At 40.1% G+C, this 26628-nt stretch overlaps 1 protein-coding gene across 4 annotated transcripts in view; it reads left to right on the top strand.

The window, feature by feature from the left end:
* The window catches only part of RSRC1 (arginine and serine rich coiled-coil 1), a 172177-nt gene that overhangs the window by 134208 nt on the left and 11341 nt on the right, over window positions 1-26628 (top strand). For all 4 annotated transcript variants that reach the window (XM_065674698.1, XM_065674694.1, XM_065674696.1 and 1 more), the window contains one exon: window positions 1691-1759. In XM_065674698.1, the coding sequence (XP_065530770.1) occupies window positions 1691-1759 (69 nt within the window). The remainder of the gene's footprint in view (window positions 1-1690; window positions 1760-26628) is intronic.

The following is a 26628-nucleotide window of genomic DNA, read 5'->3' as shown; positions in this document are numbered from 1 at the left end:
ATCAAATTTAGGCATGGTAGTTTATTGAATCTAAATTGTGCCCAGTTGGCCCAAGAGCTATATGAGCAATCCATCTTGTGTTGATAATGGAGGTTCTTGAAATCCACCTGATGTTTGCATTATTAAATTTCAGCCTAATGAGCTCTGCTAATACATATTGAAGACAGTTGTAAGGAGTAGAATGTGAATCTGACCGGGATAATTTGAAAGAAACATAAGCTGAGCATTTTACATGACTCAAGGGGTATATCTGCAATTACACATATAACCAAAATTGAATTTAAATGGAATTTCTATTATCCTTGTCCTTTTACCAAGGAGAATAAAGTGTAAATGAAGTAAAAGTCTTTAGAGTTACTAGCAGTTTGTTTTTATTATCTGATTTAATAGATTCTTGTAATGATCTCCATTGGCAGAAAAGTTTTAATATTTCATTACATTAAATGTAGCCTAAATATGTATAAAAGCATTTAAATGGAAACAGATGTCTACGTAATTACTTCTATCATTTTGTAACACCGCTGTTTGTGTATTTTAAGAAGGTGTAGCTACTGGCTACAAAAAGAAACCAGGGTCAGAAGACACCCCACTCATGAACTGAATGTTGTTTTCACAAAGTATTGGTTAATTCACGAGGTGGTAGGACTAAGTATTTGCAAAACTGAATAAGCATTTACTATTTGCACCACAGTTTATGGTGATTTTATTACCTAAGAAGGCTGGTTTAAGTTCCAAATTCTGTTTCTTTTTGGTTCTTTTCCTTTTGACATGGTGATACTTTTTAAAACTTAATATTTCATCAAGTATAATGCTATTAGAGACTTATTCTCACTTAGTTCACTCATCAGGCAGTGAGATGGCAATAAAAGAGAATGGCTCCTTTGAGACATTAATGCTTTGGAATAAATGATGTGCTAGAACAGAAATTTAATTAATTTACAGAGTATATTGATAGTCCCTTGTTACTGTGCTGTATATTTTTAATCTTCTTTAACATCTGTAGTAAAGTGTTTGAAAACCCCTGCAGTTGAGCAACTAGTAGATAATTAAGTAATAAGGGAAGAGGTTTCTAGAGGGAAAAAGATTTTTTTTGAAGAATACTGTCATAACATGAGTAAAGTAGCGCTGCTATGAATTGCAGTGAAGAGAAAATTATACTACCTAATTTAATACTAAGTAATAGGTATTTGACTCTTATTTTAAATTTTAAATGCTAACTGCAACTCTGCATCCCTGAAAATACTGTTTGGCTTCTGTTTTATCCTCCATAGAGGTCTTACGGATTACTCACTATGGTAGCAAATCTTTTGGTTTTTAAATGCACTGCATTTAAATGCACTGCACCAAACCTATAAAGATTCGGTTTGGGGACAAGTAGGGAGGGGGGATTTGTGTTTAAGAAAAAAGAAAAAAACTCTTAAAAGTTTTATTTCACAGAAAAAGAAATCCAGAGATTTGTATCGATCCAGTATTGTGTGCAAAAATTACTCTCCATAATATCACTTATGCTGTTGTCTTAACTGTTGTAGAATCTTTAAAGAAAATACATCTAGAACCAAATTCTGTTCTTTCGTGCACATCTACTTCATTGTGGGACCTACAAAAAGGAATCTAAAATTGGGTTGAAACCATAGGAAATGTTGTTTGGCAAGATAAATTAACTAATTGTAACACTTGTATTTCTTCTTAGCTAAAGCAGATGAAGCATTGAAGGCTAAAGAGAGAAGTGAAGAAGAAGCAAAGAAAAGAAAGGAAGAAGGTAATGCTTTTTTTCTTTTTTTTTCTTTTTAATTTAGAAGCAAAGTAAAATCCAGTAAGTCAGAAACTATGATTTTTAAGGTACCCAAGTTCAGTGGGGCTGTGTGATTTTCTTGCAAGTGCATCTGAAACAGAGATGCCCAGTCTGCGACTCCTTTGGTTCACCATGACTTTCGGCACATGACCTGTAAGATTAACAGGAGCTGCTAAATGCACCAGAAATTACAACCAAATTTAAAAAAAAATCCCCAAATGTTTTAGCTGCCATTAAAGCAACTTAATATTTTGAGCCAAAGTTTAACTGGCGAATGAAGTTGCTAAGCCACCGTCCATCATATTTGAAAAATCATGGCAGTCAGGTGAAGTTCGCAACAACTGGAAAAAGGGAAATATTGCCCCCATTTTCAAGAAGGGGAAAATGGAAGACCCGGGGAATTACAGACCAGTCAGTCTCACCTCTGTGCCTGGCAAAATCTTGGAGCACATTCTCCTGGAAGACATGCTGAGGCACATGGAAAACAACAAGGTGCTTGGTGACAGCCAGCATGGCTTCACTAAAGGGAAATCCTGCCTGACCAATTTGGTGGCCTTCTATGATGGGGCTACAGAACTGATGGACAGGGATAGAGCAGTTGATGTCCTCTACCTGGACTTGTGCAAAGTGTTCGACACTGCCCTGCATGACATCCTTGTCTCTAAATTGGAGAGATATCAATTTGATAGGGGGACCACTTGGTGGATAAAGAACTGGCTGGATGGCCTCACACAAAGAGTTGTGGTCAATGGCTCAATGTTTGGCTGGAGACTGGTAACGAATGGTGTCCCTCAGGGATCGGTGTTGGGACCGGTCCTGTTTAACATCTTTGTCGCTGACATGGACTGTGGGATTGAGTGCGCCCTCAGCAAGTTTGCCGATGACACCAAGCTGTGTGGTCCGGTTGATATTCTGGAAGGAAGGAATGCCATACAGAGGGACCTCGACACGCTTGTGAGGGGGGCTGATGCCAACCTTATGAAGTTTAACCACGACAAGTGCAAGGTCCTACACCTGGGTTGGAGCAATCCCAGGCACAGCTACAGGCTGGGCAGAGAGGAGATGTAGAGTGGCCCTGCGGAGAAGGACTTGGGGGTGCTGGTCAATGAGAAAATGAACATGAGCCTGCTTCAGTGTGTGCTTGCAGCACAGAAAGCCAACCATATCCTGGGCTGCATCAAAAGGAGCGTGACCAGCAGGTCGAAGGAGGTGATCCTGCCCCTGTACTCTGCTCTTGTGAGACCTCACCTGGAGTACTGTGTGCAGTTCTGGTGTCCTCAACATAAAAAGGACATGGAACTGTTGGAACAAGTCCAGAGGAGGGCCACGAGGATGATCAGGGGACTGGAGCACCTCCTGTATGAAGACAGGCTGAGGAAGTTGGGGCTTTTCAGCCTGGAGAAGAGAAGGCTGCATGGACACCTCATAGCAGCCTTCTTGTATCTGAAGGAGGCCTATAGGGATGCTGGGGATGGACTCTTCCTCAGGGACTGTAGTGACAGGACAAGGGGTAATGTGTTTAAACTTAAACGGGGGAAATTTAGATTGGATATAAGGAAGAAATTCTTTCCTGTTAGGTTGGTGAGGCACTGGAATCGGTTGCCCAGGGAGGTTGTGAATGCTCCATCCCTGGCAGTGTTCAAGGCCAGGTTGGATGAAGCCTTGTGTGGGATGGTTTAGTGTGAGGTGTCCCTGCCCATGGCAGGGGGGCTGGAACTAGATGATCTTGAGGTCCTTTCCAACCCTAACTATTCTATGATTCTATGATTAAGACCTTATAGAGCAGCTGGTAGCACTGGTTTGTGGGTGGGCAATATTGCTTGATTAAAACTAAGCACAGCAGTTAGTTTAATCTATGTATTTTGTCACTATGGTGTCACAAAGTGAGCTAAACTGTTTCTTGTTGAAATTTGGTGCACTGAAAGCTGGTGAGATTCGAGCTGTTTTCCTTTGCAGTACAGCAGGTGGAAAGTTAATATATAATGCCTGGATAATTCAACCAAATGTGTTTTGCTTGTATGTTGGTGAGTAATGGGAAGAGACGTTTTCAACAGCATGATGGAGCCAATGCAAACAATCAAAGTTTCTCACTTCAGCTGTTGATAGGCATCCCTGTCTCAGAAGAAAATACCTCAGCTGTTCAAATTAAACTGAATCATTTAACTGTCTGTGACACCTGTTATTTTTTGCAATGAATTGAACATAAAAAAATGTAGTGAAGGCCTGTAGTTCCTTGCTGTGGTTTTACTCCAGAAATACACGTTGGTGACTGCAGTGAACTTCAGCATGTTTGATTTTAAAGAATGGTAGGTTTCAGGTTGCAACTGTTACTTAACACACCTAACAATCTCTGTATAAATGTGTTCTTGATTCTCCCTGCCCTGTGCCCTGTGTCTCCCTACCTGGGATTGCATGGATGTTCATTCAGTATTTTAACCACCCGCTAAAAAAGATATGGGTTTGAAGATGATCAAATGTTCAAGGAGATTATGTGTTTTTCAGAGCTGGCCTTTTGATCGATTCGTTTACTATGAAAATCAGTGTTGTGGCCAAATACCAACTGTATTTTGATGTGGAAGTGATATGGAGTAAAGGTGTTCAGGACAGCTTGAAATTTAAGGAGAAGTTAAGAAATTGAGATACTTTTTATTCCCAATGTGATATGATAAAAAAAATCATTAGGCTAAACCAAAACAGGAAAAGGCACAAGAAAGGGAAGAGGTAGTAGGTTGCTTGAGTATGTAGCAAATGGAAGGAAACACCTAAAGGGGATGGTAGCGATGTTATGATTTTATTGTGCCATCTCCTTTAGTCTTTCCGAAACATCATCTTTCTTCCAGTCTCTCTAATCCTATTGGAAAATCTCCGTGCATCTGCCCTCTCTTTTCACGTTCTCTGAGCACACCAAGTTGAACTTCAAGGTGAAGATGGGAACTTTAATTTTGCATCTGTCATGTCTTCATCCCTTCTCATCTCTTTTATATGATCCAGGTACCAGAGCCTAATTCTTGTTTCACATCTGCTGTGTTTAACCTCTGCCACACTGCCTGCTATTTAAGAATCCCATCAGTCTCCTGATGACCAAATTCCTCCTTATCCTTCTTTGACACCCTTCTTTTGCAGGAATCCTTCCTAACAACCAAGCAGTCTCAAGCAGCCAATCTCTGATTGCATTTCTTTCCCCAAATTGCCATTCCATACCTTGGCCTGAGCTGCTGCAGTCCTTTAGGCCTCCAAAGGCTCTGTATTTTATGGACATCTTTTACATATTTGATTTTGGAACAGGTCATCAGCAAAAATTTTGTGTTAGGAAAATACATCCTACCTCCTTCCATATTGCCATCACTTCTTAGGTACTGATTTCAGGTACTATTTCTTTGGTTACCATCAAATTACAATGAAGTCTAGTGGAAGATGTCCCTGCCTGTGGCAGGGGCTTGAAACTAGACGATCTTTAAGGTCCCTTCCAACCCAAGCCATTCTATGATTCTGTGATTCTATAAAATTTCTCTCATATTATTCCTTACCCATATTTTCTTTAGCTGGAACTCCAACCTCAATGATTTCTTAAGGCAATTTAAAGCTTATTTGCACTTCAGATACAACAAGCTTCTTTAAATCCTCTTGTGTGAGTGAGAAAATTAAGTATACTTTGCAGGTCTGATTCAGTTGGTTGCTATCCTACGGGATTTATATGTTTTTACATTATTTCTCACCCCCGTTTGTTTCCAGATTTAGATGTCTTTAATAACCTCTGAGCTGTTGAACTTAGAATGAAATAGGCTAAGTATGTATTTAACACCTGTAATGTAATCTTTATTAAAAATTCATGTGGTTAATGCCCTTCATCTGCTTTTGGGTTTGGTTGGTGGAGTTTTTGTCCCCTGAAAACAGTTGAAAAAATTTGCTTTGCATTATCAGGTAAATCCAAACCAACTAGCACATACTGACTGCTTAAATAAAGGTCCAGAAATCCCCAAATTCACACATCTAATAGTGGATGAGATTACCACCTCTTGTTCTTCAGTTTAATCCTGTTCTAGCACTATGTTACTGGCTTTATGAGGTAATGCTTTATTTGGTGCTGAGCACTGTTCACCCATAAGGCTCAGCTTCAGAGGACTGGTCAGTTTGGCATTCAGCTTTCACTCAAACCAAGTTCCTGGCAGTTACAGGCTTATTTTGTTCCTGGCAAAGTTGCTTCTGCTGGCCCTGTGCAGTTTTAGGTATAATATTCTGGTCTTACTGAGTATCTTGGACCTCCGAAGTCCCTGCTGTGCTTCACAGGAATGGAAAATACTATGTAATTATCTTTGAAAAATCTGAACCAATCAATTGCATTTCTTTCTGTGTTTGAAAGAGGTTGGAGGTGTTCACATTTAATAAACTTTTAGTTTAATGATGTTTAAAAAACCAGTGAAATGGATGCTAAGCCTTTTTTCACTTCAAAGAGTATTGGGCAGTTGTTACATCTGAAGGAAATACTTTCTTTTATGTTAATTTTCTAATTATATTATCAGGGGTACACTGCAAGAACTTATTGTCAGAGACAAATTGATGCTCCTGCATCCAATCTAAATGGGACGGATCTGAGAGTATTCCCAGTATAAGCATCACCTGCTCCCCGCCTGACAGTCACCACTGGAGAGCCTCACAGTCCTGCTGCTGTGGGACATGTACTTGAGGGGCTCATAACAGATTAAAGCTAAATTGGGAGCAATTCGGAGGTGTCTCAAGTAGGAGTTGGTAACACAGGTTCATGGACAGCTTCAAAGCAGTGTTCATTCCTACTGCTCATTCTGCAAGCTGAGCAGTGCACTGCAGGTGGCTCAGTGCCTTTGAAGTCTGTGGGGTTTACTTGAGCTACACCAGGAGTCCATTACACTCTCAGCATAGCTCTTTAAATAGAGCATTGGGTATGAAGAAGTCTTTTAGGCTGTAGGACAGGAATCCAGGACACATTTAAAGAAAAAAGTCCCAAGTTTGGAATGATGGCACTTCAGAGTGGTGATGCCCTGATGCAGTTGAGAGTGGCAATTCTTTAAACACTTGCAATGTATCTAATGCAGGATCCAGAACACTTGCAAAATGAAGCAGACTTCTTCCAGTTTGTCTTGTGACAAAGTAAGCAGAGTGGGTTTATAGAAATATAATAAAGTCAGACGTGTTTTAGAAATATCTCTATGATGACTTCCCATAGGGAATAGATACCAAAGTGCCATCTGTGCCTTAAAAAAGATTCCTGTGCACTAAAAAGGCATAGAACCATGGAGTGGTTTGGATTGGAAGGGACCTTAAAGACTATCTAGTCCAAATCCCTGTCACGGGCAGGGACACCTTCCACTAGACCAGGTTGCTCCATGCCCCATCCAACCTGGCCTTGAACACTGCCAGGGATGGGGCAGCCACAGCTGCTCTGGGCAACTTCTGCCAGTGCCTCACCACCCTCACAGGGAAGAATTTCTTTCTAATCTAATAACTCACTGATGTTAATTCCTTCTTTTTGTAATAGTGAAGGGCTGCTTTTACGATCGGATGGCAGTTGTTTTGCCCTCTTCTTTAGTACAGCGTGCATCTACTATGCAGAGTCTTTCGCTGGCTTTCTGGAAGGGGGTGGAGCAAACTTAGATGAATATCATCTTAGGAAATGAATTAGAATCTCAGAACGTAGATGAACAAACTGTTGTTCTGTTCCTGAGCAATTGTATTCTTGCAGAAGTTGTCTCTGTCTTGTGATAGCTTCAGATGGCTCAAAGTTCGGGTGATCTCTTTTCTGACTTGTATGCAAGACAGTACTTGAAATCTTTTTAATTCCTCTTCTGATCACTTAAATGAGCTACAAATGAGAAGAGCTCCTCTTTTCTGCCATAGTGCTTGAAAGGGACTGACATAGAATTTCACTCAGATTTTTTTTTTTTTGCTTCTCCCAACTTCTTCCTAAGTAATCATTCTGCTTGTCCTCCAAGGTGGCTATTACTCTGATACTGGCTGGGCATCAGGCTGCTGGTGAGTGGTGGTGACCGTCGCTTGGGGTTTTTTTTTCCTCTTCCTTCCCTTACTAAACTGGGATTATCTCTACCAGTTCTGTCCTCTGTTGTGCCGGGGACAGTGAGCAAGAGCTGTGTGGGTGCTAGCCGGGGTCAACTGGCAGCAAATCTTTATCTCTGTCACCTAGCTTTGCTGCTGTGCTATATGGTTTGCTCACTGCACAGAGGATGCATTAAAAAATGTCAGTGAGATGTGACAAATGATCATGCAACTGTCAATCAGGGGCTGATCTGGGGTTGATGGTGCAATGAAAGCCTGTTGCATTAGATGACCACTATACTGAACTGTGTTTCTCTTGGGATGTGTAACTTTACCATTTGTATTCAGAAATATAATGTTCAGAGATGTAATGTTCGGAAAGGTAGCGTTCAGAAATGTAATTCAGTGTTGTATTCAGAAATGTAATGTTTCAGAGATATATGTAGAAATGTATTTTATGTAATAGTGATAAGGATGACGATGCTTCTTGTCTGGGGATCTCTACCGAATCTTTCAAAATTAAGTTACGAACTCTGCTGACTTAAAGCTCTGTGTATCTTTCACAACTTCATAAAGGGCTAATTTCCCTTGGCAGAATTGCATTATGCCCACTAACCCAGACACAGTCAGCATCACAACTGAATTGCTGTTGTTCACCTAGAGGTAGAGACAACTGGAAGAACAAAGCATCCTCCCCAGGTTCCTGAGATCCCAGTTCAGCTCTGAGTCTGTGTGGTGAAGTCTCCTTGAAAGTAGAAAAACTACTTTGTAAAATATCCTAAGTTTATCTTAAAATACATCAAAGTGGCTTTTCTGTCTTTGAGAAAAAAAGTTTTTAAAGCCCTCAGCTCTCACTGCTTCACAGGCAATATTGATAATTTTGAGTTAGTGGAGAAATATGTCTGCAAGGAACATTAAAAAGTTTTCCAAGTGGTAGGAAGTATTTCATTAATGTCTACACTATGATAATTACTACAAAAGGTAACTCAGTAAAAATACCCTTCTTTGAATCCATAGCTGTAATGAATTCCAATCAAAATCAAAAATCTAACTAATCATTTACTTTGTTTTATTTTGTGACTATGGGATGCTAAGAGGAATTAATTCATAGTCAGAGTTAATCCTACTTGGAGAACGTATGTATGATACTGAAGAAGGAAAGGCAAATGGACAAGTGGGGTAGCCCAGCTGTGTGTTGTGTGCAAGGGGAAGGAAGAGAAAGGGGCACTTGTGGTTCTGGATGAAAATGGGACCAAACTAGCACCCCTGTGCCATCTCCACACCTCGGTAGCTGGGTTTTGGAGCTGGCCAACCATGCTGGGCATGTGCAGGAGCCTTTCCACCTGCAGTGTTTACAACTGAAAAGGGAGACTTGCTGTACAAGCTGTAGAGACAGGCTCCCAGCTGGGGGCTGTGGGACGTGGTGGCTCATTGGCTTGAGGTAGTTGCATCTCCATGGCACAAATTTGCAGTGTATGTTTTGAAAAGTACATACGTGTTTTTTTCATTACATGCTATTGTGAGTGGTTCATATGCTAGCAATTGCTTCGCCTACGATGATTATAAAGGGTGACTGTGGAAATGCGAAGGGAAAAAAAAGGGCTGGTTAGTGAATTGGGAACAATAGTAATTTACAGCAAAAGCAAGAGGAAAACTTCTTTTCAGTTTATTAATAAGCACCATAAAAACTGTCCTGTGGTGTCTTTGAAAAAGTTGTAAGGATGTTACACTGTTCTAAAATGAATAGAAAATGTTTCCTGAAGAGAAGCTTGTAAAATAAAATTCATCAATTTGTCTAAGGAGTTCGCTACCAATTAAGAACAAAATGCTTTATTTTCACTGGAAAATAAATAGTCTTATTACATTGTGTATCAAGTTTTTAAGGACCAAGTCCATGCAAAATGTCCAGAGAAATTGCACAATGGAAAGCATCATGTTTTTGTAGTTTTATGTCCCCTGTGTATTTACAAATAAGACATTTATCCTTCTTGCATTCATTGTGGTATGTGCACTACAGTGTGTTCCTCTCAGCCATGCAGCTTTGATCTGCTGGGTACCACTGGCATCTTTTGCTTGCAAAAAGAGCATTCGCAAGTTTGTCTTAGTTCTCGCTTCTTCATGCGGCTTTTGTAGCTAATTTTGAACCCTCTTTGATTTGTTATTTTCTAATTCACAGCTTACCTATAGCTGCTTGGAGGTGTCACTCAGGTGGACAAAGATGCACTTCTATTTTCTCCTATTCCCAGCTTTTGCATGCTCTGTACAAAACCTGTTGTGATTATTTACACACTTTAGACTGATTTAGGTTTTGTTTTCTATTTTTGGTTATGTAGAGAAAAATGTTCTATATTTTTGGTCATTAAATTTTCACTGGATTAGTTCCTGTTGCATAACTGAAGGGGAAAGAGTGAAAATGATCAATTGTTTGATTTTATTTCTTTTTTTTAAATTAATGCCGCTATTGTATTGTGTGCATAATTGTTAATAGTAATTCCCTGTGTACTCCACCAAGCCCTTCTGGTTGAAATGTTAATAATGAAGTTTTATTAAGTCCTGTAAGGAGTGCTGAGTTATAAAAGTTGCCCTATGTTTTTGTAGCTGTTGACTGATGAACCTTATTCTGTCTCTCTTCAAACAACAGTGTTCACTAAAATTTCCACAGATTCATCAATAAATTGTTGTAAACCATTTTCAAAGGTTATTAATTTTTTTTTTAATTCTAAATTTTGAATTTTCAAAAAAAAAATTATTTCTCCAATATCCACTGTTTTGTGGTTTGAAATTTAACTCTCCAAGAGGAAATTTCTGGGCTGTCAGCCTGTGTAGGCAGCACCTGTGACACCGTTGTAACCTTTACTCAGGAAAAGTTGAGCTTCCTTGCTGCAATAAGCAAAGCCGACTGTGCCAATAAAACAAGTTTTCCTCAGCCCACGAAAACCAGTTATTCACCCCCACCCTGTAGCAAGTGTGTCTTAACAATACTTTTATTGTAATTTTATTGCCAAATCAGGTGTGAGATTAGATGTTGGATGTTACATGTAATCTGCTTGGAAATCAAATTATTTGACCTCCAAGCCCACCAATGCCCCCTCCTGCTGGTTTGCTGTTAAATATGCAGCATTTTCCTGTCATGAATACAAATCGAGGACAAATTAGAATCTACAGACAGCTGACCTGAGCTCCAGATTAGAGACTGGGGGCTTGTGCTGTTTTAAGTGTTTTAATTACCATAGTCCCTATAGCCAGTTGAAGGACACACAGCAAAATGATTTTTTTTTTTTTTTTGGTGACAAAAAGGCAAAGAAAGAAAGAAAAAGGCTCCCTCCATCTCATTTGAATTTTTCTGTTTCATTACATTTGCACTTCCATTGGAACTATGCTAATTTGCTGCATGAAATTAGGTCTATTAACAAAAAAGTGTGCTACCTTTACAAGAGTATTTTCAATGGTGGGCTTTTTCTACTTTGTTTACGTGTTTACATTTGGGACTACTTGAGAAATGACATCAAAATCTTAAGGGGATTTTACTGCCAAACTTTATTTGCACTCCAGGCCTCGCAAGCCAGGTTCAAAGTAGATGAAATGGGTAATGCAGTGGTTGAAATAAAGCACACAGTGCTCCGCAAGAGGGAAATTCTAATGTGTGAGGCTGCATTACCGTGAGATTTTTTGATTGTTTCTCTTAGTATACCACATATAATAATATTTTTAAATTTCCAGTTTAGAATGCGTCTTGTCATGAAGCACATGTTCTGCTGTTGTCTGGGGAGGAGGAAGTGGGGATGCCGCTGCACTGCCGGGGCTCACAGCAGCGTGTGGCCCGCAGTGCAGATGCACATAGAGAACAGTTTACATCAGATAACAAGGCAAAGAAGTTTTCCAGAATGCAACTAAATATGGTTTGTTCTGCTGCAATCGATCAATAGGTAAATCGATGTGACGGTGGGGCTTGTGCTAGGGTGGGTATTGTCCTGATGCCTTTATCCTGGAATTTGCATTTTCTGTTTCTCGTGTGTGTTGGCCCAGTGTTGAATTGATTAGTTATGCCTACCCAGTAAGCAGTGAAACATTTTTATGTACTCTGGGGAAATAAATTTGGCAGAAAATCAGCATGAGTAGATTTAATTATCACTCTGAGACCTTTTCCTTTTCTGGCTTAGTGATCCTGAAACTCTGTGTGTTTCAGTGAAATCTGTGTGGACGCTAAGCTTCACTTCCCAATTTGTTCCTCCACGCAATGATAAGCCAAGCAATTACTGGTTTATTGATTTTTCATCATGGCAAATTTAAAGTTGATTTTTTCCTGAAAAGGCAGAGGTGATTAAGTGTTTCCCCTCGGTTTAGTACAAGAGAGCTATGTGGCAGAATCTAATATCCTGAGGTCAACCTCTGCAGGCAGATAATACGGTGTCTTGGCCACGTGTTAAGGAGAGAAATCAGGGCTACAAATGTGATAGGATATGTGTGGAGACAGTTTAATTTGTTCCATTTATATGAACAAGTCGTGTGGCACATGCTTGGAAAATATCATTTTGAATAGGCTTGCAAATGAAGCCCACGTGGGCAGGAGGGACGAGTGAATGCAAGTGAGAGGTGTTAAAGCATTTAGTGCTGGGAGACAATTGTTCTTTAAACAGAGAAATGAAACAGATCTCTGATGTGTTATTCACAGATTTAACAAGATGTATGTGCTGCTTTGGGGATTCTTCTGTTGCTGGTTTAGCCTGGCATTAGCAAGGAAGGTAAAGATGGAGTCCAGAGAAGATGGGGTTTGTGTCTGAAGTGTTCTCGCAGCAGTCTTGGTAGGGAGCGTGCTTTTTAGGGCAGGTTTGGAACACATGGATTAATAGGATTTAAATCACAGCAAGAAAATTGTGCTTTGTACAACTGATATAATGTATCTTTGTAGCCTGAACGGACTTTTAAAACAGTTTATTTTATGGATTTAGTTAAATTAGCGCATACACACAGTAGGTAGTTTTAAAGTACCTTTTCTCCTGTCTTTATATTTCCTATCAAATTGATAATGTCAATCTAGTTTAAAAGGTTTTTAAGAGGAAGATAATTTGCATGCACTAAGGAGTCATTTCAGTCAGTTTGGGAATAATCTCTACATTTTCTTTACTATTTTCTACCATGTATCTCAGAAATGCAAAGGGACAGCATCAGTAAGGGCTTGCCATGAAGGAATGGTAGAGAAAACAAAATGGTGAAGGTTAACTAATTGATGGAAAATGTATGAAATGGGGATTATATGAATGTGATGAGCCCGAGTTGTAGTATTTGACTCCAGATTTTCAATGCCTCAAAGTCTGGTTTGCCTAAGGTGTTATCATTAAAATAGTCTGATCCTTGTCCTGAATCAACCCCATACACTGCATAGTCTCAAGAGCTACATTTTGATTGTTCTACTGTTCCGGCATCGCTCAGTAGTATTATTAGAAATTCAGACGAAGAAATTCAGAGAACTCTATTTTTACTAAATAGTGTGAATAAAATGCTATTTTATCAAGTAAGACAGTTTAATTAGATACTGAAAGCATCAGAAGATTTGCTTCTACTGTGTCTTCTGCGTGCGTGTGCTGCCTGGTGCTGCACCAGTGTGATGCCATTAGTGCTGTCCTTTGAGTTCGTACTGCTTTACTGAACTCTCTGTGGCAGCAAACTGAGATCAGAATTTCCTACTAAAAGTCCTCCATAGACAGAGGGAGCTGCCAGGAGTGCTCTCCTCTGCTTCCTACACTGCATCGCTTAATGAGCAGGATGAATTCATCCCCGTGCCTTGGCCAAAGCAAGTACTTTGAAGGCTGAGGATGTAAGGCCTGCATGGATTTTGTGTGATGGGGGTGACAAAAGGAAAGTTAGTACATACAAGAAAGCCTGGAGGACTCAGCTTTTATAATATCCCTTAATTAAATTCTGCACGTATCATGAACAATAAGCTCTATTTTTTCTCATCTGTAACTTGCTGGACAAGAGTTCTCACATGGAGAATCTAACCACTGGCTTACCCGTGACGAACCAGCTATTCTACTTAACACTTCCTTTAGTGAAAGTTAAAAGACTGTACCTGGATGCAGCTGATATTCAAAACAGAGGTTGAATCTGTGACGAAAAGGTTTGATTGCATGAGGTCAGGCCATGTAGCTGTAATAAGTTAAAGTGCTTTATGGGAATATATCAGGATGCCCTTAAGTTCATTAGTTATTGCCTTAGGTCATAGTTTATGTTCAGTAAATTTTATTGAAGTTCATTATTATGGCAGTGACCTGAACTCAGTCTGTTAAGTCTCCGAATTATTTAGTATATATATTTCGTATAGACATGATTTTTTTTTTTACTGTTTTATCAGAATTGTACTTCCAAATATTTCCAGTTTTCCCTTCACAATGGCAGATTTTAAGCTACGTGTAAGTCTCTGCAGCTCCACCCTTCCTGTCCCTTGTGTGCCCATGCTGCTTCATTAGTCTGACACAAACACCTGGTGTTGTGCTTCCAGTCTCTGGAGGATGTTTCAGCATCTGGCACACACTGTGATCTTTTTTGATGTGCGTTTAATCTTTTTATTGACGTTTTAGAATTAAAAGTAAGCAGAAACAAATCAAGGATAATATAAAAATGTGAAGTTTTGTGTGGTTGCGGTGGCATAGTGCAGCATATTAGGAAGAGCATCCACATAATAACAAAAACCATGAGGGATAAAATTGCAGTATGAAATGTGGCGCCTTTACTGGCCACTCTCTGTGACCATATTCTTCCTCAACAGAGCTGATCAAGCTGATCAAAAGGGGATCAATAGAGCCCCATAGCTAATGCCTATTTGAGTAATCAATTCCAGGCTTTTTATTAAAGCTTCTGTAATTAATAATCTCTTTTAAGTGTGTTCCTTAAATTTTTGACTGCTTTGTGCCTCCCCATAATCTTCTGCCCTTTCCCATTTTGTACCTCCTTTTACTTTCCTGCCTTCCCTGGAGAGTCCCTGATCCTGGTGCCCCCATCCTGCTGCAGGTCAGTCCCTGTAGATCTGCTCTCCAGTGTAATGTAGTCCAGGTTTCACTGGCGCTGCTGATGCTCCAGGCTCACCTAACACAGCCTAAGAGCTGTGTGTGCTCCCTATGCTCCTCTGCAGCCCACCTCTGGAACCAGCAGGTCAACAGAGGGGATTCTCCTCCTCTACTCCGCTCTCCTGAGACCCCCTCTGCAGTGCTGCACCCAGCAGGTGGGCCCCCAACATAAGAAGGATGTGGACCTCTTTGAGCGAGTCCAGAGGAGGCCACAAAGATGCTCAGAGGCCTGGAGCACCTCTCCTATGGAAACTGGCTGAGAGCGCTGGGCTTGGTCAGCCTGGGGAAGAGAAGGCTTTGGGGAGACCTTGGAGCAGCTGCCAGTGCCTAAAAGGGCAGGCAAGACAGCTGGAGAAGGACTTTTTACAAGGGCATGTAGGGATAGGACAAGAAGGAATGGCTTTAACCTGACAGAGGGGAGATTTAGATTAGATATTAGGAAGAAATTCTTTCCTGTGAGGGTGGTGAGACACTGGCACAGGTTGTCCAGAGAAGCTGTGCCCCATCCCTGGCAGTGTTCAAGGCCAGGTTGGATGGGGCATGGAGCAACCTGGTCTAGTGGAAGGTGCCTGCCTATGGCAGGGAGATGGGAACTAGATGGTCTTTAAGATCTCTTCCAACCCAAACCACTTTTTGATTCTACTATTTTCCCCCATGACAGAAATGGGAAACCCCATGTGCTTCCCATCAGCCATGGTGAATGGGATGCTCAGCTAACTGGGGGCACTGAAGCAGTCAGGGATACTTTCTGCTTGAATTTGAGTGTGTGCATGTGGCCAGGATAGCTTGGATTTGGAAGCTGCCATTCAGCTTGGTCTTAACAAGCGCCCGACCTGAAAAGTTTATGTTTTAATAGCACCAGCAAAGTTCCAAAAAGGAAGGTTTGTTGCAACAGTATGTTGCTTTATTGGCAAAATTCTCAGGAAAGAGAAAGAAAATGCTTTTGTTTTTAAAAAGTATGTTTTCTAGTATGACTTTGAGCTCGGACCATTAATGTAGTCAAATGTCAAATTCTTGTCATCACCAGGGTTTATTTTATTCATGTGTGGTTTTATTGCAGTTTGTGGTTTTTTCTGTACACTGAATTAAAAGGAATGGAAATTACCTCTGTAATGTCCAGTTGAGGTTGCTGCACTGGGCTCATGATGTTTACACCACTGTGGCAGGGAAGGATGTTGCTGTAAGGTATTTTGTCAGTAAGCACAGAGACTGTGCTGTAGAAGTGTTTGAAAATACCAACATTGTTCAGTTTGTGCAGAAAAAGTTAGGGAAGAAACTTACTACTGCTGCAGTCATGCTCCTCTGAGCAAATGTGTAATCTGAAGCATTTGAAAAATAAGGGTATAAACAAGGAGGGAAATTGCCTATGGATGTCTCTAGCAGAGCTGAGGTTTCAGTTCATGCATTTAGAAGAATAGTTAAGTCCCACCAGTAAAATCATGCTTGAGTTTTACATGAAGCACGTAATCTCTGTTGTGTGGCTGCATTTAAATCCAAAGTTGACATAAATAAAGTGTCAAATCATAAGTGACCTGTAAGTTAAAGATGTGGGAAATTATATCCCATTTGGCTGTGGCAATATAATGAGCAGCTCCCAGAAGTCTAATTGGCATTGCCAGCGGGGAAGAGCAAGGGGGCATAGTAGGGACACACAGAAGGAAAGGCATTTTGAGCTGTTCAGTGTTGCTAACTTGCAAAGATTGCATAGTGTTTTGGGTAAAAATATTCCTTTATCAATAGTCACTTAGTAGCAGGGCTGGAACAGTGGCAAAGTTATTGAAAAATGTGTTTAACTTAACGCTTTGTTAAATTCACAGCCTAGCCCCAAAGCTGCAGGTAAGCACACAGCCCTAGACCAGCTGCCCTTAAAGCCCTGAAAAGCAGTATTTGTAGTTTTTTTAAAAATACTTTAAGTATAAACTATAAAAAGAACAGAAAGATGGTTTTAAGGGAAAAAAAAAGGGATAGATTGATTTTTCCTATCATTATTTTAGTTGTTAAAATAATCCGTTCTTTCAGTCAATTCTTGGTGAGGCGGGTAGGCTGGGAAGGCGAGGTGTCCATAGGGTGGGGGTTCCCATGTGCTTCCCCAAGCTCTGCCCATGGGGCAGCAGAACAGGTGAGGGCCATGTCCAGCCCAGGGCACCTTGAGTGGCATCTCTGACTGCTGATGGGCTGAACAAGCCTGATTGTTTGCAAAATGTGGAACCGTTGGGAATATTGCTGCTGTGATTTAATTAGACAAAAATTATTAGGGGTGGTGTGCATTAATCTAATGCAGTGAAATCACCATTGAAACCTGACTGGCTTATCAAATGCTTGCAAGGACTGGGGTTTCTTGGAGGTGGAAATAATTGGAGAAAACTGATCTTGAAATATTTTGCATTGCAGAAATTGCATGTTTGCTGGAGGAAGCCCATGCTTGTGCATCTCTGGTTTTGTGCTTTTCTAAGGTTGCCGTTTGTATTGTGCTCTCCAGATTTTGTTGACTGGATTTTCGGCCGCAGGTTGTCTGTGTAAAATATGGTTTTGAAGATGAAGTTCTAAAGGGAATAAAGCAAGTACAATAGATGGAGTGGCCGTTTGTCAGAAAACCTACACAAGCCATTAAATGCTGGTTTCCACTTTAGGTGTTGTAAAAATGAGAAGTGTGCTAATACAGGGCTCTATTGATCAGGGAAGGTCCCAGCGTCTCCTACTAGGAAACATTATATACTGCCATGAGTGCCTTTGTGAGATGGCCTATCTGTCCTCAAAATATCTTGGATGCCTTCTACCCACTTGCTGTCTGAGTTTGTGTAAAGACATGAGCCAGAGTGGAATTTCATGAGCAGAAAATAGGGTTGTGTTGATATGTGAAATAGCCTTTGACTGTAAAGGCTTCCTGAGTGCTTGATTCATGCATGCAGAAGATGGACTTTTCCAGGTATATTTTTTATGCATGTTTGAACTCTGCAGAACTAAGTTTTTGAGGAAAACTTGAAAAAAAAAATTAAAAATTCATCTTATTATATTTAAGTTAATATAAAGTGATCTGATGATCAGCAAGATGTTCAACCTGCAGCTCTTTCTCTCAATTTAATAAGCTTATCCTTGGTGATTACAGAAATGGCAAAGAAAATGGCAAGAAACCATGATTTTGTTATCATAAAGGTGTCATATTTTAGTGTCCACCGGCACTGCCTGTTGGTCTTGCCTGTATTTGCTTTGAGGCAGCTGTACTTCATGGAGGGAATGGGGCCTGCCTGAAATCATGCCACCCTTATTCAGCGTTATGAACATGTGTACTTCACCTGGGAAGAAGAATATTTTAATCCTTCTGTTTGCATATGAATAGTCTAAAATTTGGCTTTACTTAACACATTAACTGAAAATCCATGAACAGAGAAGCAATGCACAAAGCCTGAGATGGTTACAGGGAAATTGTATGGAAATTGAAGGAAAAGTAGATTAAAAATAATAACTTCTCTTATATCGTCTGTGGAAGTGTCTTGCTTTGCCTCTATATGAAAATACAAAGCAACATTTGTCTTGTTTCCTACACTTTTTATGAAATTAAATTAGGGGGAAAAAAGCAGGTAAATTTTCTCTTGGAAAGAAGCACATTAATACATAGGCTTCTTTAAGGAGAGATACGGCACCAATAAAATGTGCATAAATGTTAGAAGAGTTTTGAAGGTGGCATCGGAGTAATTTTATTCTAGGAAATATAGCAGGTATAATTAAGATTTTACTTTCATGTCTGTAAAGATATCCAAGATATCCAGGTAAAGCACTAAGCAGGTTCTCCCTCCATAAGTAGGTAGTCCTGGTTCAAAGCTACAGCTGCAACTAGCAAACAGGAAGTTGTTTTCCCTTTCTGGGTATGTAGTGTGAGTCACTGCGTTTCATTAGCATCGTGTTAAAAAAAAATTGATTTTAAATCCTTTCAAAGACACATTTTAGATTAAAAACTGCCACCTCAGTTCTGGTTTATTTTGCTATCTTTGAGAAGGTGTTTGAAGTCGGGCACACTCATATAAGCCAACTGCAGAAGATCAACATATATTCAGATTTTAACTTCTAGTCTAAAATGAAAATGCAGGTAAACTTACAGTCTCTCTCACAGGGCAATTCCTGATTAAATTTTTTGTTTATTTGGGTTTTTGGTTTTTTTTTTTTTCTGCAAATTAAAAGTCTTTAAATTGTTTTCATGATTTAAGAGAGCTGAAAACCAAAAATGGCTTCTGTATTTCATTAATATTGTGTATTTTACTGACATCTTTATGGCGTTTATTTGTACTAAAGGAAAGTCTGAGACAAGCATCAGTTAAGGTAATGGGATTGTAAAGCAATCATGTAATTAGTTATCTGACTTAAGTCATTTGAAAAAGAATTTATGGCTATGTATTGAAAAGCTGCTTCTAAAAGGGAAAATGAACAGCGGTGTATGAAATGAGCAGGCAGTATAAAAGGATGAGAGTTCTCCTCTTGGGAAGTAGAAAGATCTGATTATCAGTCCTCTTGGAAACCCTGTGAATAATCCTGGGCAGCAAAGACAGAGCATGAGGAGAATGGTTAGAGATCTAGAAAATACAGGTTGTGGACAGCATTTGATGGAACTAGGTTTATTTTGTCCAAAGAAGGTAGAAAGAGATAGACAAGTCTTCCAGTTTGATCACAGGTGAAAAGCTCTCTGAAGGAGAGTAGCTGGACATGCAGGCACCGCACACATGGCAGATGTAATCGTCATCTCCTCTACTTCAGGCATTCATTTTGTCCGTTAAAGAAAAAAGAAAATCATCCTGCTTAGGAGGAAGCTGTGTTTTTTCTGCTTCTTTTTTGACATTCAAACTTTATTAAAAAATAAATAAAATAAAAAGAAACAAACGCTAAAACTCCAAAACCAGGGTAGGGGGGATTGCAAAATGTTGTTTTCCAGTCGTGATAATAACTATATACAGAAATGTGCAATCTGGAGATGTTACAAACATGCTACAACCATTTTAATATGCATGTATTTTGTCCGATTTAGCAAATTATTCAAAACTACTCAATTTTCAATTACCCATTTTGAAATGGTCTATTTTAGGAGCTGAAGTCTTGGGTTTGCTGTTCAATATTGCTGAATCCCATGGTTTAAGTACCAAGAATGGAGCATTCTTCTGCAATTTTCTATATATTTACTTATTTCCCCCATATAAACCCCACAGTTCTTCAGAAATATAAAGCGTATTTATCCATTGCTTAAATATTTCACTTAAATCCTGAGGTTTGTTCTTTAAATTTCCATTAATTTGCACTGTTTGGTCTATTGAGGTTTTCATTTGTCAAAATTGTTAGCTCTTGGGTATTAGTTACGCAAATATTGATGTGTAGCTTTGGCCTGTTAGCTATCAATTGAAATCAGGAAATCAATAGAGTTAATAGCTCCTCATTGCCTAGTTGATGCATTTGCAAGGCTGAGTCGCGTATTGTCAGGGAACGATCAATTCAGTCAAAAACTATTACACCATCACCACCAGAAACAGTTTCATAATGTGTGTTTATAGTTGACCTGAGTTTCCACAGTAGCTCTAGATGCAAAATATCACTTTTTGGGGTCTCTTGTCACAGGGTTATTAAGTCGGAGATGTGGGGGACAGCTCTGGTAGTGACAGCAGAGACTCAGCTAACTTGTGGTGTGCTCTCCCATGGCAAGTCTTGGTGTGGTTTACAGTGGTTTATATAAATGGGGTTCTTAGGTAAAGACTCTGCTTTCTGGCTTCTAGCAGAAATGACAATTTCCTAAAGCTGTTTAGTTGTATTGTTTGCGTCTGTGATGCAAACCAAGGACCTCAGAACTGGAGTGGTGCTCCCATTGATTTTGAAGCAAATAAGAAATAAAGAAATCAATTTACATCACAGCTCCCAGCTGGGGGGAAACACATGAACCAAAGCAGAAGAAAGCAGAGCCTATTCTTCAGTTTCCTGAAATATTCCGCTCATTTTCTTTTCATTCTCCAAGCGTATGGTTGTGCTTTCTTGGGCTTATTCTTAAAAAGGGAACTGTGAAGCATAAAAGTGCATCTGTGAGATAATAGGCTTACAGATGTGTAAAAGCACGCATATATTTTCTTTCATTATCCTCATGACAAGTGTACAGGATTTACATTTGTAGTTCAAAACTCTTTGTCAAGTAATTAATCAAACATAGTTGAAGAACTTTGAGATGGCTGCAAAATCTGAATGTATCTAGAAAATAATACCTAAAAACAACTGCGGTACTTACTGTGGTTTATATAAACAAATTTTGTAGGTATAGACACTGCTTTCTGGCCTTCAGGAGTAAGGACGATTTCGTAAAGCTGTTAGCTGGTTTGTTTGTGTCTGTGATGCAAACTGAGAACCTCAAAACGGGAGTGGTGCATTAGAAGGCAATAAAGAAATCAGTTTACCAGGTGGAAATTTATCAAGTAGTATAGATGTTTTCCAGGGCTGTAAGTTGGGAAAATTTGAAGCAAAGCTATTGCTAAGTGAAATGTAGAGAGCCTTTCAGAAGCTGAGTGGATTTTTGGGGAGAGGGTGTCTTTTCCAGTTAATACATCTTTATGATGGAAAAAACTTGTAGCATCTTACTTTACTCTTTGCCTGCTTTCGTGCTTCTCAAAAGCTGTAGCTATTGTGTGGGTGCTGCCACCCCAGTTTACCCGAGACACAGGTTTTGATCTGTTGGTGCCACGTTATTCTGGGGATCAGCGCACAATCAGCAGATGCTGAAAATAGTTGCCGTGTGAACTATGAATGAAGGATTATGGTCTCCAAGTCCATATTTTAGAGCTTCTGAAATAAGAAAAGATGAACTGCCAGGGAGGGCTTTAGGAGATGCTGTGTGTCTGTGGGCAGGAGAGGCTCACCCTGCCCCACCAGCCTGGCAGCTCTGAATCAGCATTGAGCCTGCTCAGTACCCTATGAAAAAAAAGGTCATGGTTATTTTAACTCAAACGTGTGCATACTCCACAATCTCTCATGTTAATGAACTATACTGAAGTACTGATCATGGGTGTGCAAACAGCTGCTTTCATCCTCTTTCTAGGTTGGTACAGCATGATGGGAACAGATGCAGGTGGTTTCTGCACTGGTGCCATGCTTGCTGTGGGTGCTGTCCTCTGATGTTTGCAAGGCTTTCTGGAAAACTACAGTGGAAAATAATCCATTTGTTAAAGGGCCTTCTTAAAAATTGTGTATCATTTCAGATCATTTAGCTATTTAAGCCATGTAGTAATAAGGACTATGCTTCATAATTAAGCGGTATAATATAGAGTTAAAAAAGCAGGAACAGTCAGATCTATCTGTAAGTATACCATAACTGTAGTCTAATTTTATGTTAAAATGTATACTTAGAGGAGTAATTGAATACATCATTCAATGTAAATGAGAAATGGCTGTACAGACTTTAAACGAATTCATTATTGGCAGTCAGAAGAGCCTTATCTTTTTGATTTAGACTACAGTGCCACAGAAATATATTCATTTCCTCTAAGTGCACGTGTAAGTCATCACATTCGATTTAAAAGGAATACATACGTTCAAAGCATCAAACATCTAAATATTTGCTAGTTATTATTTTAAAGTCTATATTCCTATTCTCCAAAGTACTTGCAAGAAAGTTGTGTTGTTCATTTTATTTAAGTATTTTTGTTCACAGGAAAATGTAGGTTTTTAAAGTCAAAGAAAAAATCCAGACACTTGGTAAACATGTAGGATGAGTGAAATACAGACTAAATTAATGATACTTAAGATGACATACATAATTATAACAGAAAGGTCAGGGTAGATGGCAGCTTTCCCGGGTATATAGAGTGTCAGAAAAATCCCCAAAGTATATATTTTAATTGAGTTATGTTTTCTTTCCTTCACGTTGAAGCATTAAGGTATTAGTTCGTTCCTGGGCCTGCGTTCCGAGGATTTAACATGGCAAAATTCCCAGATCTACATTTTGACAGTAAAACCACATCGTGCATAGGCTCCTTCCAGCAGTGAAATACCACTTCGTATTTGTCTCCAAATCATCAGTTTCTTTTTAAACAGAAATACATTTAATATACAGGGAAAATAAATTTTACAAGGGTGAGGATGAATTGAACGCTGGTTTTGAGATGTGGGAAACGTAAAAAATGGAAGAAGCGAACCAGTGCAACAGAAACAACCAAAACGCACAGCAGAAGGCAAATAAACAGCAGGTAGAGTGCATGGCGTGTCCTGAGGAGCCGGGTTGGTTACACCAATGCACTAAGCCTTGTGCAAGCAAGCACCAGGCTAAGCCTTGTCCCTAAGTCTAGCGTTTAGTCCTGTCCCAAGCTTCGGGACTGCAGGAGTTGACCAGATCCAGGGCTTCCCTGGACAGGGACTGGGCAGGGACCAGCTGTGGATGGAGCTCTTTGCCAAAGTAACCAACCAGATGCCCTTCCTTTGAAGATTTATGCTGATGAAAAACAAAACAAAAAGTGGAACTGCACAGCCAGCCACTTAGGTTTTAGGTTCTCTTGGACTGAGTCTGGCTTAAACTACTCATGCCAACAGCAATAGAAAGCTGGAGGGATGCTTTACCCCACCCTGACCAGTACCAACCCCTTTTTTCCATCAGGAAAGAGGCCTTCAGGGGCTCCATGTACTGGGATGTGGGGAAAATTACTTCAGTGCGCATATTCCTCAGGGAAGGAATTGAGTGTAATTGTTTTATCCATTAACAATTGTCAGAAAGTTGTTTGTTCGAGGCTTTTTTATTTCATTTTTTAAGTCTTTGGTTAGCCTCCAGCCCATCCCAGTTAGCCAGTGTTCCTCCCCGTGCTTCTCCAGTTACGCTGACTTACAGCTCGGTGCTGATGCGTGATGCCTGGGGGGAATGTGTCCTATGGGGATACCTAGGCTGGGCTGTGGCAGGTCCTGCTCGCTTGATAATATTGTCTGCCTTGTGAAAAGGAAGGACGCACAAGAAAAAAGGGTTGGTTGTGTCCCGGGAAGGCTCCCTCCTCAACGAGAGTGAATGGAATTAGCTAAATTAGAGGTTTGGAGCAGAGAAATATCCTTAAAGATATAAAATGAAAGGCTAGCCGAATGTTGAAACCCTTCTTACTCTTTTTTCCCTTTGGTGCCTCACTTAGTAATGTACTCATTAGCGGAGATGTTTGAGCCCATGCATTACCTCTACAGCCCTATTCTGAGCTCTGTCTAGAACAAAGCACGTTTGTGTGTGTGCAGATGCAGGTGTACCTTCATGCATGCACGCACCAAAACCATGCTTCTGCATTAAACCAAATCAAATGCCTGGAAATTAAGAAAAAAACCCAACCCAGAATCAAGTGTTGTGACTTTTAAAGTGCTTAACTGCAAATTTTCTGCAGGGTCTCTGCCTCAGTCAGGGTTGTTTCATTTTGGACAGTCTTTAGTTAATTATTTTATATTCTCACCATTCAAATGCAGGTCTGTACTGTATTTGACTGTAGCTATTCAAACCTCATCTTAAAAGCAGCAGTATGAATTTCTTCACAGGCTGTTCCAGGGACTCATCACTATGGGATCTGAACATGTCATGAACATTAATTTATCCTCACAACAGCTTGGTATTATTAATTCTGGGGTTTTGAGAGCAGAGACAGAAGTATAACAGGGTTTCAATTCTGGAGAACTTCTAAGGCAGAACATTGTCTCCACCATACTCAATCTTGCATTTTTTGTACCCAAACCCTGCTCCCATTTACTTCAGTTGCCATGTGTGATTTGTTTGAGGCAGGAGCCTGGTCCAGCCCTTGTGTTTCCTGCAGAAAATGGGCAGGGTGGTCAATGGCCATGCTGTGATTACCGCCATGAAATGGGAGGAACAGTCTTGTCTCAAATGCAGTTCTTCAGGGCATGTTAACTGCAGTTAAAATTCCAGCTATCCCTTTAACCCTGATCTTCTTTGCTGCGCATTTTCCTGTTTGTGCAACACACCTGTTCCCGTTTTCACTTCTGCTTGGTATGGTTTCATCCCTCCTTCAGGAGCTGTGGAGAGCTCCAGGGGAACTGTCGTTCTTCACTATCATCTGAAGCGGCAGCAGCGTTTATAGTGAAGTCTGAGGATATTAAGCTTGTACATATGTGTTAGACATGGCAAACCATGCAGTGCTGTGTATATTAAGCCTATCTTCAGTCTTTTGGTGCTGAAAATAAAAAATCTTGGTAAAGCAGGAGCAAGGGATGTAAGATTTGACTAAATGAAGGTGAATTTTGAATAGCAGGGCAAAAGCAGTAACTGAATGTTTGGAAGTCAAGTTTACCAGCAGTTGGCAGATCTATACCATTTCACTGTCTTCATAAACAGCTGGACTGAAGTCTTCTACAGAACATTAAGCCTGGGGTAGAGATGAGCATCCAAAGACTAACTCAAAACATTTCAGGTTTGACAAACTTGCAAGCAGCTCAAAGCAGGATCTTGTAGCAGGATGGGTTAGGCAATCTTTGCTAAAAGTATTGTTACCAGGGCAATGTATAATCTATATATAGAGAGAAAAAGATGTCTAAAACAATGGTCTAACAGGGTCATCAATATGGATTTAAAACAATCTTTTCCAAGTGGGCTCTGCAGGACCTCTCAAAAACTTTGGCTAGTGTATTTTTGGTATCTCAGATGTTTATTTTCTACCAAACAAGGGAGAAAAAACAGGAATGTTTTTGTGGTGGTCCAAGGTGACCAGCCTGGGTGGCAGGATTCCCATTCTGGAACCCACCTGCCTTGCAGCCTTCCTTTGGTTTCCATCGGGTTTGCTTTGTATGTTGTTTTTGTCATCAAGTGAGTCTCCGAAAACTGTTTCAGGATTTGTAGTGTTACAAGCTCAGTCAGAGGCAGATTGATAGACTGGGGATAAAAGAGAGAGTCTAAATTGCAAAATACATTCATTTATTCGGCTGGCTGCAGTTTACATATGACAGCCACATCCATATTCACACCCCTACCTCTGCGCCACCTACCTCAGAGTGAGGAAGTATGTGCAGAGAGCATCGTGTTGATGGGTTTACTGGATTAGATGTCTTTTGCTGCCCACCCTGTTTCAGGCAGCGATTGTGCCAGCACGGCGACTATTCAGAGCTGTGCTGGCAGCCTGCATCATGAAGAAGCAAGTTAGAGCATCTCGGTGAGAAGCTCGTGTCCGTGTTCACAAAAAAACAGGGATGAATTAAGGAGCCTGTGAAGCTGGGGGAGACGGTTCTGTTGGTTAGATTTGACAGAAATTGTGTCCATTTCCTTAAACCACAGTCCCTTTTGTGGAGTCTTTTATTTTCTGTTAAAAAATGTTTTTTTTGTGGATGTTGGTGGCTGTGCCAACATTGCATGTGTACATACCGCATGTCAAATGGGTATTTATCTGAGAGACCAGAGTGAATATGTGGGATAAGCATGGGTCTTAACTGAGAATTGTCTTGTTTGATGCTGGCTAAGGCCTTGATGAAATGGGATTTTAAATACATGTAGCATATTTTATTGGTGCTAGACAGATGTTTAGCTGGTGTGAATGGCATTATTTTATGTGCCAGCTAAAGGCCTAGCCCAGGAAAGAAGTGGCAAAATAATTAAAACCAAACAAACAACAATTTACTACTCTACATTTCATTTTTAGCCACTTAAATGATAATACAGTGTTTGAGAGCAGCCAGAGGTGGTTGTAGCTGCTGTGCATTTCCCCTGATGTGTTACTGAGAATCAATATATGGACTGGAATAAAAGCATGGAAGTTACTGACACCGAGC

Source organism: Lathamus discolor, chromosome 3 (assembly GCF_037157495.1).
Source record: "Lathamus discolor isolate bLatDis1 chromosome 3, bLatDis1.hap1, whole genome shotgun sequence".
Lineage (NCBI taxonomy): Eukaryota > Metazoa > Chordata > Aves > Psittaciformes > Psittacidae > Lathamus > Lathamus discolor.
This window is presented reverse-complemented; position numbering and strand designations above follow the sequence as displayed.